Source organism: Harpia harpyja, chromosome 22 (assembly GCF_026419915.1).
Source record: "Harpia harpyja isolate bHarHar1 chromosome 22, bHarHar1 primary haplotype, whole genome shotgun sequence".
Classification (NCBI taxonomy): domain Eukaryota; kingdom Metazoa; phylum Chordata; class Aves; order Accipitriformes; family Accipitridae; genus Harpia; species Harpia harpyja.
The window spans coordinates 20722346-20734957 of NC_068961.1; the positions used below are offsets into that span (position 1 = coordinate 20722346).

General features: G+C 38.3%; 1 protein-coding gene across 5 annotated transcripts in view; it reads right to left on the reverse strand.

The window, feature by feature from the left end:
* The window catches only part of ARHGEF7 (Rho guanine nucleotide exchange factor 7), a 127431-nt gene that overhangs the window by 4467 nt on the left and 110352 nt on the right, over positions 1 to 12612 (reverse strand). For 4 of the 5 annotated variants that reach the window (XM_052773623.1, XM_052773627.1, XM_052773625.1 and 1 more), the window contains 3 exons: positions 11227 to 11403; positions 2023 to 2122; positions 1339 to 1393 (listed from right to left, as the gene is read on the reverse strand). In XM_052773623.1, coding sequence (XP_052629583.1) covers positions 1339 to 1393; positions 2023 to 2122; positions 11227 to 11403 — 332 coding nt within the window. The remainder of the gene's footprint in view (positions 1 to 1338; positions 1394 to 2022; positions 2123 to 11226; positions 11404 to 12612) is intronic. The other variant, XM_052773624.1, reaches the window with a different exon arrangement.

Genomic DNA, 12612 nt, shown 5'->3' on the forward strand with positions numbered 1-12612 from the left:
GCTTCTAAGCTGAGATTCCTGATATACAAGAAAATGAACTCAGGCTTTCAGAGGTCTTGGCCCTGGAAGATGTGAGATTCTGAAGAGACCATCTATTTGGCAAGGCACCAGAAAAGAGAGCTGTTGCTTGGAAGTTCAGGAGACTGTGACTTTTTGTTTAGGGTCACACAGAGATCTGTGGGGCCTCAGTAAGGCAGCATATTTATCCTTTGTACAAAAGCAGCCAGGCCACAGGAATATTAGTGGGTTATTGTTGCTGCTTGTATTACGTGATTTGTATTTTTCAAAAGACTGTCAAATTTGCATCAAACCTGGGATACATATGCTTTATACATTGAAAACAGCAGACTTTAAGTATTTAACACATCAGCTATCCTATTTCGAGGAACATGCATGACATCCTTAGAAATACTGGGCACGCTTACAGATGGGCAAAGAATTCGGATTCATGTTTATAGCCCAAAGCCTAAAGTAAATTGAATACAAATCCATTTTACATTAACACAGGAGATTTAATCCAACTTCTTGAGTCAGAACTGTTAAGGTCAGTTAGCAAATTCACACATTGGAGAGTGAGGATAATTCAATGCTTTTTCGCCTACACACTGAGCAATGACTACGTGCGGCATCATTAACATGGTTTAAACAGGCTGTGTCCTGGCAAGAAAAAGTCATTTTTAAACACCTCATTTTGGATACTTAAAACAAGCTTAAAACATCAGCTGCAACTTCCATACCAGCAACTCGGGTGAGATCTTGCACAGTTCCCCCATGGACAAAGCAGCACCCTAAGCTAACGTGAAGCCCTCATTTAAAAAAGGCCACATGACAGACACTGAAAAGGACTCTCGTCTCTGGAAACGAGAGGTTTTAAGAACTGATTCCTAAGAGGTGTTCAAGTTACTGAAAGACCATTAATAAAGGCCTAAACAGATCCAGACATTTATACTACTAAAATTATATGTTCTAGAGCAAATACTATTTCACAGTCTCTATAAGCTTATTTTGCTGATGATACAGCAAAACCGCATTTGCTTAACACTTTCAACATTTCACAAGTTGTAACATCCAAAAATAAATGAAACACAGCTTAGTAAGTCACCTCAGAGAGAGGATACTTAACACTATTCTCAAAGGTTGGTGCTCCAAGAGCTGATGACAACCACCAGAGAAGGTGCTTTTTGTCAAATCAGTATGTTTTACTTTTAAAAGTGGATCTAGTCCAAAATTCACGTTCATTCCTGTCAAAGTGAATCAACTTACAAGCCGTATTTATTTTTATAATAAGCCTTCCATCTTTCCATTTCCATGTCGCTATAAATGTAGCAAGTTACCAACCTGTCTTAACTCCTGTACTTCATCCTTTAATGCATATACTGTGTCAACAAGGCTTCTAAAATGAAAAAAAAAGATGATCTGTTACAAGGGTTTTCAGAAATACATGCCTAAATCTATTGTTAGACAAAACTGTTAAATGAAATGCATTTAAAAAAACCCCAAACCCACAGCTAACAGCTAATTTCAAACTGTATTGAAAACATTTTCTCTTATCCCGATTTATATTCAGTAAGGCAAGGACCTCTTACCAGCTTCTGTAACAGGATACACCTCTCAAGCACATATGGACCTATACTGGTTTCTGTATTACAGCTTTCTGTAACAGAACTGTATTTCATTTCCAACATACACCTTACCAAAAAAATAGAATGACACCACACACTAACTAGAAGGATTACACCAATTTAATACTGAAATGCTACAGTACTTGGAAAAATTACTTAAAAGGGAAACATATCACTTCTTGGCCTGGAAGGAAGAAGTTGCATAGCATATACAAAGAAATGAGACTACAAGCATTTAAATGAAGGCCAACTGCACTTAAAGGACTGGCAGCATACTCCAAACAGCTCTGTTCCCTACTACAAATATACCATAGACACACTACTATAATGGGAGATGGGAGGATGAGGAAGAGTGCAAAGTTTACTGGTTTAATCCATCATTCATTAAATGTTCTCTTACTTCTCTTCTATAACAGTCTGACCATTACTTTTAGTTTCTTCTACAATAATCTTTTCTTCTTCTGGAAGCAAGACTTGAGGAGCTGATTCTTTACGGGAACCTGTTGTAAAAATAAATTACAAAATGAGCAACTCAAAAATATTGCTGGGGCATTTTAAAGATTATTATTTCATTCATTGCATGACACACCTGCATGACCAAGGTATATCAGCTTCCATTTCCCCCTTCCCTCCACACACACAAGTTACTGACACATTTTTAACATTCAAAACCACAGCCTTACGACAACAAAAAAATTGTCTGACATTCCTATCCTGCTGCTGACATAACTCCTGTGTCATCGACGGGGATGCTACACCATTCGTTGAACGGTGCACCATTCAACTATCTCAGTAAAAGCTATACAAATTCACTGTAGCTGACTTGGAAAGAGATAGATGTGTTTAAGTAACAGTGATTTAAGCCTCAAGGACAGATTCTGATCTCACACCGATATAAATTCAAGAAATAATTCCACTCTAAACCAATTACTGTATCGGTAAGGAGCAGAATAATAGTATCAAATAATACAGCAATGGAAGAAAAAAAGTTAAAATCCCTTTCCCCTGAAACACTATAAACAACACAATGGTGTGTGTGTGTGTACGTGTATACACACACATACACTTACAGATAGCCTTTTAGTCCTAGAATAAACTCCTACCAAATGAAATACATACTTTGTATTCAATAAATGTTTTTAAAAGCACTTAATGGTTTGACAATAGAAACTCAAAACATTCCAACATCTTCAAAACATCTTCCACAATCATTACAATTTATAATTTATTATAATTGATAATACGTATAGATTCTAAAAAAGTAGCTCTGAATAGAAAAATCTACACCTCAGAGATGTGTATCCATTCATACATACATGAAGTATGTATTCTAGAAACATTATTTCATTAGGCTGCAACAAATTACAGGCATTTTTTTTAAAACAAGGTCTGCAAATAAATTGCTGTCTAAGCATTTGTTCAGAATTCAAACACAGCAGATAAGGCATTAAAGTTCTTGCCTATTTTAACCAAGATATCAGTTTTAACAAAAAAGGTAGACTTGCCTACCAATTCATTGTAATGAACTTTCATTAACCAGGAATGTTTTAAGTCTAGTACAGTTTGAACTGATAACTAGGTACTACAGGGTGCATGCCTGTCAGGAGAAATTAGTTAGCTCTTGCTGAACAGCTGCTTTGTGATAACAGTGCTTTTCTTTTATGGTTCATGATAAAATACATAATCTGAACACAGAAAATAAATGAAAGAAATCAAGTTCATAGAAAAATACTAAGTTCCCTAACACCACACCTGCAGTCTTGAGTTCTGAACAATGAGTTTGTAGGGACCGTAGTTCAGCAGTACGTGTTAAGCTATTTAAACTGCTTTAGCAAACAATAACAAGAGTCCTTTAATGAAGAAAACAGTTTCCTTAAGCTGACAGTAAAGATCTAATGTATCAGTACATGATGGTTAAAATTTTATGGAATAAAGATAACTGCAGATTTGAGAACAGAATCTCGTCCTTGAAAGCTGCAAGTTCTTCAGCTAACAGAGTGAAGAAATCTTTTATGGGTTAATGCCCTTCCACTTATTTTCCAGGGAAGGAATAACCCATAAAACAAGCACATCCAAACTCTGTATGGAGCTCAAGGACATTTCCCAGTTTGCACTGTCAGTCTCTAATTGCAAAAAGTTGTCTTATGCTTATTTCAGTTAATTGCTTACTGCTCTGCTTTATTAGCCCAGGACGTAGCAGAGAACACCGAGCTAAATGTTATTTTAGGAATTAGCTGGCAGCAGCTGCCACCAGATCACTACATTTTGGGTCTCTGTACCAATGTGGAGCACCTCAGCCCAGCACACGTCGACGGAGACACTGACCAAAGGGAGAGAACTGCCACGTGTTTCTCACCCGTGACTCCCTTCAACCAGATGGAGCAGCGCGTTGTATTTATCTCTGTACAGAGCTGCATCCAATTGTCTTTGCCTGGTCAGAGTAACACGGGTCCTTGCAAAGCAGAAACAGCGTGGAGTAGACAGCTTTAAAAAAAAAAAGTCCCAGCAGTACAGTTATATACACACATGCATGTAAAAGAGATGTCTACACCAGCATATCCTGATGTATGTACAGCATAGCACAGTAAACACTTAATACTACTGAGACACAGAATGCAGTTTCATTAAAAACAAAATGTTCACCAACATTATACGCACAAGGAGACCACATAGTACACATACACACTTACACGATGCAAAACTGTTGCTGTGAACACTGACCTTCCTGTGCCACAAAACATTAACTACTGTGGAATTCAGGACATCACAAGTTTCACTCTCGCCTTCATTGCTCCAATACCGTTGGTCATGCAACTTTTAAATTCGTATCTCAGAACCCTTGCTGCTCTTACAATTTGTACTTATGCAAAAAACCCCCACTTTCTTCTTCACCTTGGTTTGCTTTTTGTGAGTTTTGGCAGGGTTTTTTGTTTGGTTTGGAATTTTTCCTAAACCCCACGAGCACTTGCTAAGTATCAAAGGTACAAACACACAGCACATCTATCCTGCAACAAAGGACCCTGTCATCAAATGAGTACGTGCACAGTAACATCAGACTTGATGTGTCAAGTTCTAACGGTAAAATGAAGCTACTTCACCATCTTGCTTTTCTGCACCATTTATGCCAGAAGCTTTTCTTTTTAAGATGCATTTTCTGGCAATTACACATCTAGAAGGAACTTCAAGCATAGTCACCTCACTACTGGCACTCAGCAATGTTCCCTAAACTGCACCTTGTGCCTCCAGCAGGTTCTTTATGTCTATTCTCTATGTGACCATTTCTCTCTGGAAAAGTTTACAGCTACAGCTTTAGGACATGAAGAGAGGGCTGCATTATAGCACAATGCGTAGTTCACACAAAGTTGTACTAAAAGGGCAGTCTAAGAAATTCCTGCAACTTAGAAAATCCTAAGCACTTCTTTGAGACATATTCCATGTTTTCATGAAGTAGTGCAGAAGAATCAAAAATTACTTCAGTTTGCCATTTCTGCCATTCATCAATCCTAAGCATCCAAGTTTCATGCTGAATTTTATTATGAGACACTACTCACTCTCGTTCCAAGTCAATGGGCCAAAAGACAATGTTTAAATTGACCTCAAATAACTCTGGCCCTAAATCACCTTGAGACAATGCAACCAAAAGTACTAGTTTAAAAAAGATGGAACACTACCCCCAAAGCTTTACAAAACAGGGTTTTCTTTTCCTTTTTTTGAGGGTATGGGGGGAAGCAAGGTGGATGGGAGAAGAATAGATGTTTGGCAAACCCAGGCAATTACTACAAGATTAGCAAACAAATAGTAAGGCTGAGTAAGATGCCGTTAGCTTTTCAATGGGGAACTAAATCCAGGGTCTTGGAAGAATGACCCCACTGTTTAGAAGTCTGTTGCATATTTAAGGCAAAACAACTGGCTGCTATGATCAAGATTCAACTAAGTTCCCATCAATTAAATTCCAGCAAGAAAATAAAGGTTATCTATTCAGTATCAATACCTCCCAGCCCTAGAGTGGAGAATAAAGAATTACAATGCTTCTTCCCAATACCATACCCTAAATTGTAGGTTTAGCAAATTTAGCCTCCAGAGTAAAGCAAATAATAAACACAGCCTACGTGGCATTCAGACCAGGGGTAGAGACCTTAGCAATACCCACTATGTAATGTGGTGCAACACCCGAGATACAAGAACAAGCCTGTGGGTAACAGCCGCGTGCTTTTAGTTTTCAGTGTCTGATCCCCTTTCCAGCCTAATAATCAGCCAAACCAGCAAGCAGTTCTGAGCATTTCCGGAAAAAAAAAGGAAAGCTGAAAGCTGTTTGGATATTTATGTGGCTGAAAGACTGTGACAGAAGTTCACTTTATACCTGCCTGAAACCAGCCCTGGAGTACAGTCTTAACACCAAAACGGGAAGAAACTAGAGCCCAGACTGAATGCCACAGAGGTTCTCAGTGATATCTGTTTGCAAGCATAACCGCACAACCCCAGCCTTCTATTCACTCTCCTCCAAAGGGAGCATGACATCTTAAAAACCAGTTGATATGGTACCATGCTGGTTCCTGACAGAAACCAGGCTTCAGAAGGAGCTGTACTGGTAATCAGTCTGGTCCTTCGTTCCGAATCATTTAGCAGACACATGTGAAGAGAGTCCAGAAGTTTTGCACGGATCTTAACACATCAGGCAGGAGGGAAGGAAGAGAAGAAGGGGGATGAAATTCAGATACCTTTTCACTTTAACCAGGTATTAAGTCTCCGCCTACGTTCAAAGGCCTTGTCTGGCCAGGAACCATTTAAGGCAACAGTAAAACAGAGGTGGGTATGCACATCACCTACTTAAAGCAGCTAACCTCAGGGCCTCAGTTAAAAGCCAGCTCCCCCCAGTCCATCAAGACCAGGGCTCCTTCCTCCAGCTGGCCATGTGGAGGAGAAGGCTCAACCTAGGTACTTTTACAGTGATACTCTACAAAGAGTTTGCCTTCTTCCAGCGACTATGAGGGTCCTAATTTAAGCTATGGAAGTTAGACATGTGGCGATGGCGGTTAATTTTAAGAAATGCATGGCATAATTTGAGGCTATCAGCCATGACTCTGTTGCACAGCTTTTAAGTATTGCTGTTTTCTTCACTTTTTCATACCTTTATTGTGATTAGGAGAGGTAAGGAGGGGAACAAGGCACAATAAAGGTAAAAAATTAGAAACAGTACTTGCAAATATACAGTTCTGGTTTTCAGCAACTTTACTAGGCTCTCTTCATAACCTAAGAAGCTCTTTGAAATTATTTGTTTGAACTTCAAAGACAGAAGTCTGACTTGCCACTGAAAAACAAATATGTGCATACACAACTGTTTAGATCTACCATTAGCCACCAGTATGTACAGACGTGTATATTTCCTAGACAAGCAAACAGTAGACAAAAAATAAGAATTACTTGTTATTTAAAACATTCAGTGTTTCATTGTGTTAGTTATATAAAAGATGTTAAAATGGATAAGCAGACCTGCCAAATTAACCTTCTCTTTCTCAATGAATCTTTGATGAGGTTCTAATATGAAGAATCCTAAAAATGGTGCCCTCAGACTCTGAATGCATTGAGATTAAAGCATTGAAAAAAAATCCTTCATGCTACAGATCTGCTGATGTCAAAAGGGAACCCTTTAATATCTTTGTACAGATAACAACAAGTCAGAATCCAAACATCAGGCCAAACTTGAGTTTCACTGTATAAAATACACTGTTGTTTGCAATTCTTGGGAGTAACAAAGAAGGTTTTGGCATGAAGTTATTTGTTGTTGTTTTTTAACTAACAGTGATACACAAATAGGAAAAAAACCTCACATGACTCAGGTAACAGATCTAAGCAGTTTACAGCAAAATGTTTTGATGAGTAAAATGAAAATAACTGAAGTGGACTGAAACACATACAGCTCCATATGTAAGTGTTAGTCGTATAAGAACAGAATGAAGAGTCTGAAAGACAGATACACCATCTGAAGAAGCGGGATATTTCTAAGACAACATTTGGGAATAGCTATCCCACTAAACTTCCTGTGTATTTCACTAACCAATACAAAAACTTCCAACCAGAGGGCTGCAGAGCTGAAACTAGAGTTACTACAATCATAGCAGCAAAATGTTATGACCTTTTAATAGAAGTAGGAGATTACTTCGTTTATTCTGATGTAAACATTTTAGTATGTATATTAGGTTACTGTTTTATTTTAATTCACTCAAATATGAGCATCTTTTAAGTAGAAGCACTAAAGATAACTCTTGTTTTGAAGAGAAAGATGTTGCAGTATTAAATCTTGAAAATATGTAAGGTTCTAGAAACCAGTATCATATTCATAAAATTTCTCTCTGGTAACAGGACCTGCAGAAGTAGGTTTTAGATTGTTCCAATAATTCAGCCTGTGCTTTTACTGAGAATACACCAATCCAAAAAATGAAAAAGAAGAAAATAAAATCAATTCAGGGGAGAAGGAGGCAACAGAATAACATTCTATAGATGGCAACATGTCTGAATAGTTATTTTTAAAAAAGAGAGGATACAGAAGGATACATACTTCACATTACATTGAATTTCCTGTAGTTGTCAACTACATCAAACAAAGATTACACACTTATGTCAAAAAAGCTCTTTCACTTCAGCATTTGATTCCTCCAGGAAGAAGGAGGGAGAGAAAGGAGGCGGGGGAGAAGAAGAAGTTAAGTTACAAGTTATGCTGTCCTTTCCCCCTGTGTAATAATTAAATATTAAAGTCACAGTCTAGCAAATGCAAAATTTATTTCAACTGTACATAACAGATGTCCTTTTTATATAAAACAAAAACACTTAATTGATATATGTAACCACAAACAATATGCATACTGTACAGTACAATGCAACATTCAGATATACATCCATTTTGTATTTTCAAAAGGCAGTCACCTACTAAAGATGGCTTCTCCCATTCACAAATGAAGTGCACAATATATATTATTTTTTCTATGTTTTACGTCACTATATACACATTACTGTGTTTTGGCAAGATTATGCAAAACACCCAATTAATATTGGTTGGTTTCAATTTATGGCAAATACTAATTTATGGAAACACTGCATAAGCCATGTGAAGAGGGGCTGACAATGGCTCGAACCTACCTTCCAATTCAGATTCTCCATCCTTCCAGTGTATTTGTAACTGTACACATATAATTTACAGAATTGCATAAACATAAGGTACTATTATTACCATGACTAAAGTTCCACAAAAATAGAAACACTGAACCTTTGGACCGAATACCACCATTTCCACATTTGCCTTTTTTTTTTTTTTTTTTTTTTAAAAGCATTTTGCATTAATACTCCTGATAAGTTCACAATAGCTTATGGCCTGGAACACTGAAGACAAGGAATGATTTTAAATGTGCGGTGACATTAATATGAGGCTACAGAACATGAGAGATCCTAATTATGATAACAGTTAATGACTTAAATGCTACAATAATTAATGGTGGTAAACTGTCAAAGCTTTGGTGCATAGAAAGTCAATAAAATCTTCGGATCTGAGTAACAAAACATTCTGTGTGATAAGGAGAGATCAAGTGCAACAACTGTATTACAAACTCATATTTACACTATATAACATGAAACAGACATAAAGGAATTACCGTTTATCCAATGCAGAAAACATTATTCAACTAGAACACCACAGCTTAAGAAACAGGAAAGAAAACAATCCATACTTTCCATATATGTTAAAAAAAACCAAAAACTGACTGAAAGGAAGAGGGGAGTGAAGTGGGTTACAAATGCGCTGTGGAATGGTATGGAGCACACGTACTCGTCGCATTTCTCTAAGCAACGCTCCTCCATTTTGAAAAAAGTTCAATGTACACAAGTTCCTGGTCATTACGTTAACATATGACTAGTAAAATGTACCCCTGAAAACCCTCCTCGGTAAGCACTGCTGCTTTTGTTAGTCATATTTTTGAATGCCAAAAACAATGAGAGAGGATAAAGGAGGTGATCAAACAAGACTGAATGCAGATCTGCAAACGTGAACTGCTTTGAAATAGCTTCTCCACGCTGACTGCCTTCTGGAATCAGGCACATCAGCAATTACTAACTTTCTGATCATGTAACCTGCAGAAAGGTGTTGATTATCTTTTAAAGAGTGTGATCAAGTTCCCAGGCGGCAGTTTATTGCATCGTGATTATTCTGAACTTGTTCATAGAGTAATACCTGAACACTGGATAACATGCTTACTTGAAAAGGGGTAGGGGAATTGCTGTTGGGGACCCTGGTGAAAACAAGAACTGTTTCTGTCCTTTCATCACATGCTTTTCCCTAACGCCAAGGAAGATGTAGAAAACAGGTCACTTTTGTTTTGATGCTGATTACGGTATCCGCAAGACAGAACACACACATTTCACCCCAGCAGTGCCCCAGGTGCAGGTTCGAGACCTTCAGCTGTGCACAGCATGTCACAGTTCTCTGAAAAGCCAACACGACTGTAACTGAAGAGCTGCTGCTGAAAACAAACCTGCTCGTGAAAGAAGTTACAAGACACAATAAAATCTGTCACGGACATGCTCCAAACAATACAACCCAAAAGCCAAGCATTCTATTATTCAGAACGTCAAACAAGCCAATGTGATCGCAGTTGTACCTAGAGTTTCAGATGCTGAACACGCGAGCCTCCATCAGGGGAACCATTTTCATCTCGTCTTTTCAAGAAGAATGGTCAATTGAGAGTTGACAGCTGTGTATTTTAACAGGCAAGTAAACATCTAGACCCTGCTTTCTGCCATGCTACTGCATACAGTAAAGTGACAGTATGACCATAGGTAACATGAGATTATCAAAACACTGCATGTAATGAGCATGGACTGCCGGGTTTTCATGACAACTGCCAGACTGGGGTGGGGGGAGAGCAGTGCGGTCCTTCGTATAAACGTTTAAGCAATGAGGGAAAGACAGCAGTATAAAAACAGCATTTTTTATGGATTAGCAAATGCTCTTCCAAACAAATAGGCCAGATATGTGAGTATCTGAATGATTTTACAGCTCTTGTTCTGCTTATTTTTAAGCTGCATTTTTCTTACTCTACCAGCTTTGTATTTTGTTTGTAATAGGTAGAAAATCCAACCGCTACCACTAAGGTATTTCCATATTGCTGGCACTCGGCTCACAAACCAGTATGGTTTCAGTTCAAAATACAAAAACACGCTGTATCCAAAATAAATTTAAAAAAAAAAAAAAAAAAAAAAAAAGAAAGGACCTGTTGCTACACTGACCAAGTCAAAAGAAAAAAAAAAAGACCATTCAGAGCTACAAATTAACATCTGTCAGTTAAAAAAAACCCTCAAGAAATATCATCCTTAACAGGATATACACTTTTTAGAATTACTTATTTGTACGTGTATTGAACTGGCAATAGAGCCTTCCACCAGGTATAACTGAAGTTTCAGAAGCTCCCTCAGAAGTTGTTAAAATATCACATTAAAGAGACAAGGAACAGCAAGAAAACATCTAAGAAAAGCAGGCTGTGATACAACAAGCATTTGTTAAGAAAAAGCTCAGAAGTGCATTAGTTCTGGTGAGAGATATATGAGCAACAGCTCTTACGAGATGTAGACCCCATTCTGTAACTATGGGCTGTCCATATACTGTCATAGTCAGAGTCTTCTGAGAGGTCTGAAGGCTCCAAACGAGAAAGACTACTGCGACGACCCAAGGAGTCTAGACTTGATTGGTCATCATCAGCCAAGACGTGATTATGCATCAGGTCAGTGCCTTGCCATGCTAAGGATGTATAGGTGAAATGAAATGGTGGATGTGGATAGGCAGAGGTGGGATGAGGAGGAGAACGTAAGGAATAGCCACAACCAAACACATGAAATAAAAGCAAAAAGGTGATGGGAAGAGAAGGAAAAGAGAAAATATTGTTAAAAAGGCACCAAAGTTTTTTTCTTTTTTTTTTTTTCTTTGTTTTTTCTATTTGTTTGGGGTTTAGGTATAAGTTACACTCAGCATATAATGTTTGAACTGTTACAACACAATTTTTGAAGTGGTTTTTAAGCTTCTAAGCAGCCTCAGTTGAGAATTTTGAATAACCAAAACCTTGTTTGAAAATATATTTTTTGGAAGAGGGAGTTAGGTTCTTTTGAAGTACGGAGTCAGTTCTGGCCTGAGGGGATTTGACTGGGGACAGAGCGATAAACACAATAAGCCAGCACGATCCAGCGCTGATCTGAAAAGCAACAGGCCGTTCCCCATCACACATCTGTACCTCCATCCTTTCCCTCCCTTGCAATGACACAGTCATTTGTACAGCTGCTTGGTGAGCCAGATCAGGGAACAGTTTCAAATGAAAATTAACCCTACAAAAGATTCTTTTTCAAGCAGGTTATTTCCCCACCAGCTCACAACACAGCCGCAGAAGCGCTTGTGTCACCACGGTAAAGAGGAAAATGCAGGGGAAAAAGCAAAGGTTCTCATGCAGAGCAGGGCTGCTGACTTTCTACATCAGCAGCAACATCTTGCATCCACTCAAGAGGGCTGTCAAAGTACAGCTTTTCTGTGCCTGTACCCCTTGTTATTGGTTTAACCATGTAGTAAATTAACTCACAGAGAAACAGGGCCAAGAGGTTAACAGCAACACAGCCTGGTCCATTCCGACCCCTCAAACACCTCTTCCTACACACCTCTATCTGAATCTATCTTCCCAATTAAATACTAGAGTAGTTGATCAACCCCCCTTTATTTTTGAAGGCCTGGCAATATCCAAGGACTGAAACCATGTAAGTGGCCATGCTATGAGCCACCATACACATGGTACTGCAAAAGATTTTAAGCCTCCATTTGGAGCAAAGTGCAAAATAAACTCGGTATATAAGAAGCAGGAGAAAGTGAAACGCTGTTCTTCTGTTTGCATCTGTCTCCCCAAATTAAACCCCACATCTTCCCCACCCAAACAACTTAAAAAGTTGCTCTGCTACCTCTACTGCCACT